This window comes from Coregonus lavaretus, assembly GCF_964263955.1.
Source record: "Coregonus lavaretus genome assembly, chromosome: 21".
NCBI classification, from domain to species: domain Eukaryota; kingdom Metazoa; phylum Chordata; class Actinopteri; order Salmoniformes; family Salmonidae; genus Coregonus; species Coregonus lavaretus.
In genome coordinates, this window is record NC_140008.1 from 27336415 (window position 1) to 27337825 (window position 1411).

Here is a 1411-nt window from a genome sequence, read left to right on the forward strand (position 1 = left end):
ACTAACTACCGTATGGCCATTCAAACAAGCTTGCACTTGGCTGATAGCTGGAGCATGGTTTGCCGTAGTAGCCACTGCGTCATAGCCACAGAGAGCTGAGTAATCTTCAGAATTAGGAACTAGTGTCAGGCGGATGAGCAGAATCTGGAATTTTTTAGATGAGTTCCACGTCCTTCAAGACAGAAGGACGAGCGTCACGTAGGAGGGACGTGCTCTGACGTAAGACAATGGGACTTTGCCATTATGGACAACTATCAACTCACAGGAGACAAATGGGCACTGGAGAGCACTAGGGTTATTAGTTGGATAGAGGACTGTAGAGGTGAAGAGGAAGGAAGGAGAGGGGAGGGAGGAAGAAGGGATGGCTAATCTCCCTGTCTCCTCCAAAGTCTTTGAAGTCTCCCTGGGACAGGATAGTATCAATGTGCAGAAAAATTATAATAAATGTACTAACCATCTCTCTCTCCGTTCCTTTCCCTCTTTCCCTCTCGTACCCCTTCTCTCTCTCTGTCCCCAGCTATCTGTAAGTGTGTGTGGGATGTCGTGTCAGGGCTAGAGCCCTTCCCTCTCCCATGAGCCTGTGTGCCCACACACACACACGGCGCCCCCACACACACACAGACACACGGCGCTGACGTTGTGAAGTGGACCCTCGGAGACAGACCGGAGCAGAACCGGATCAAACCGGCCGGCGGGCCGGCGGGGCGGAACCTGAGGATGTCAACAGAGGCGGAACTACAGCCAGCTGTCAGGCCCAGCGTCAGGAGAGACTCCAGGAGGAAAGGTAATACTGCTTCATAAAGGCTTCATAAGGCCTTTATAATGCCTTTATAATGCCTTCATACTGACCTGTTAAGTGTTACAGTGCTGTCATTTGAATGTTTAGCAAAGGCAGGTGTTAAGCTGTAGGTAACAGGTGTGTGGGTACAAGTGTCGGGGCAGAGGTGATGCCAGTATGTGTGTGTTGATCTCTCTCAGCGCCAGCCAGGTGGCACTGACCCGAACACCTGGAGAGGTCCATACCCATTTGTCCAAACCCCCAGACCCAGCCCAACTGTCATACAATGATTCACTAAACAGTGGGCACTCTGTTACTGACACAATGGCTTAAAACTTTATGGATGTGAACATTATGGATGTCCCCCCCCCCCCCAACTGTATTCCACCCAGAGCCAATCAGGCTGCTGTGGACCCTGTAGAAAGCCTGTTAGGGGATCAGTACTCTCCCTAGGGGAATGTGGAAATCTGTTGGGTTTCCCTATTTTCCTCCCGTGTGTGTGTGCATGTTCAAGTGTGCGTGTGTTCTCCTATCTCATGCTCTGCTTGGCAAGCTTCATGTATTTTGAGGTTTCAGACCCAGTCTGCTGCTCTATATAGAAGACTTACCCAGAAACCCATTATACACACTTAA

At 50.3% G+C, this 1411-nt stretch overlaps 1 protein-coding gene across 1 annotated transcript in view; it reads left to right on the top strand.

Annotated features, from left to right (window-relative positions):
- Positions 1–717: 717 nt before the first annotated feature.
- LOC311148943 (disabled homolog 1-like) overlaps positions 718–1411 on the top strand; it is a gene marked incomplete at both ends in the record, with an annotated part of 36756 nt that continues 36062 nt past the window's right edge. Inside the window, one exon of the mRNA XM_084185982.1 lies at positions 718–784. Within this exon, the coding sequence (XP_084042108.1) occupies positions 718–784 (67 nt within the window). The remainder of the gene's footprint in view (positions 785–1411) is intronic.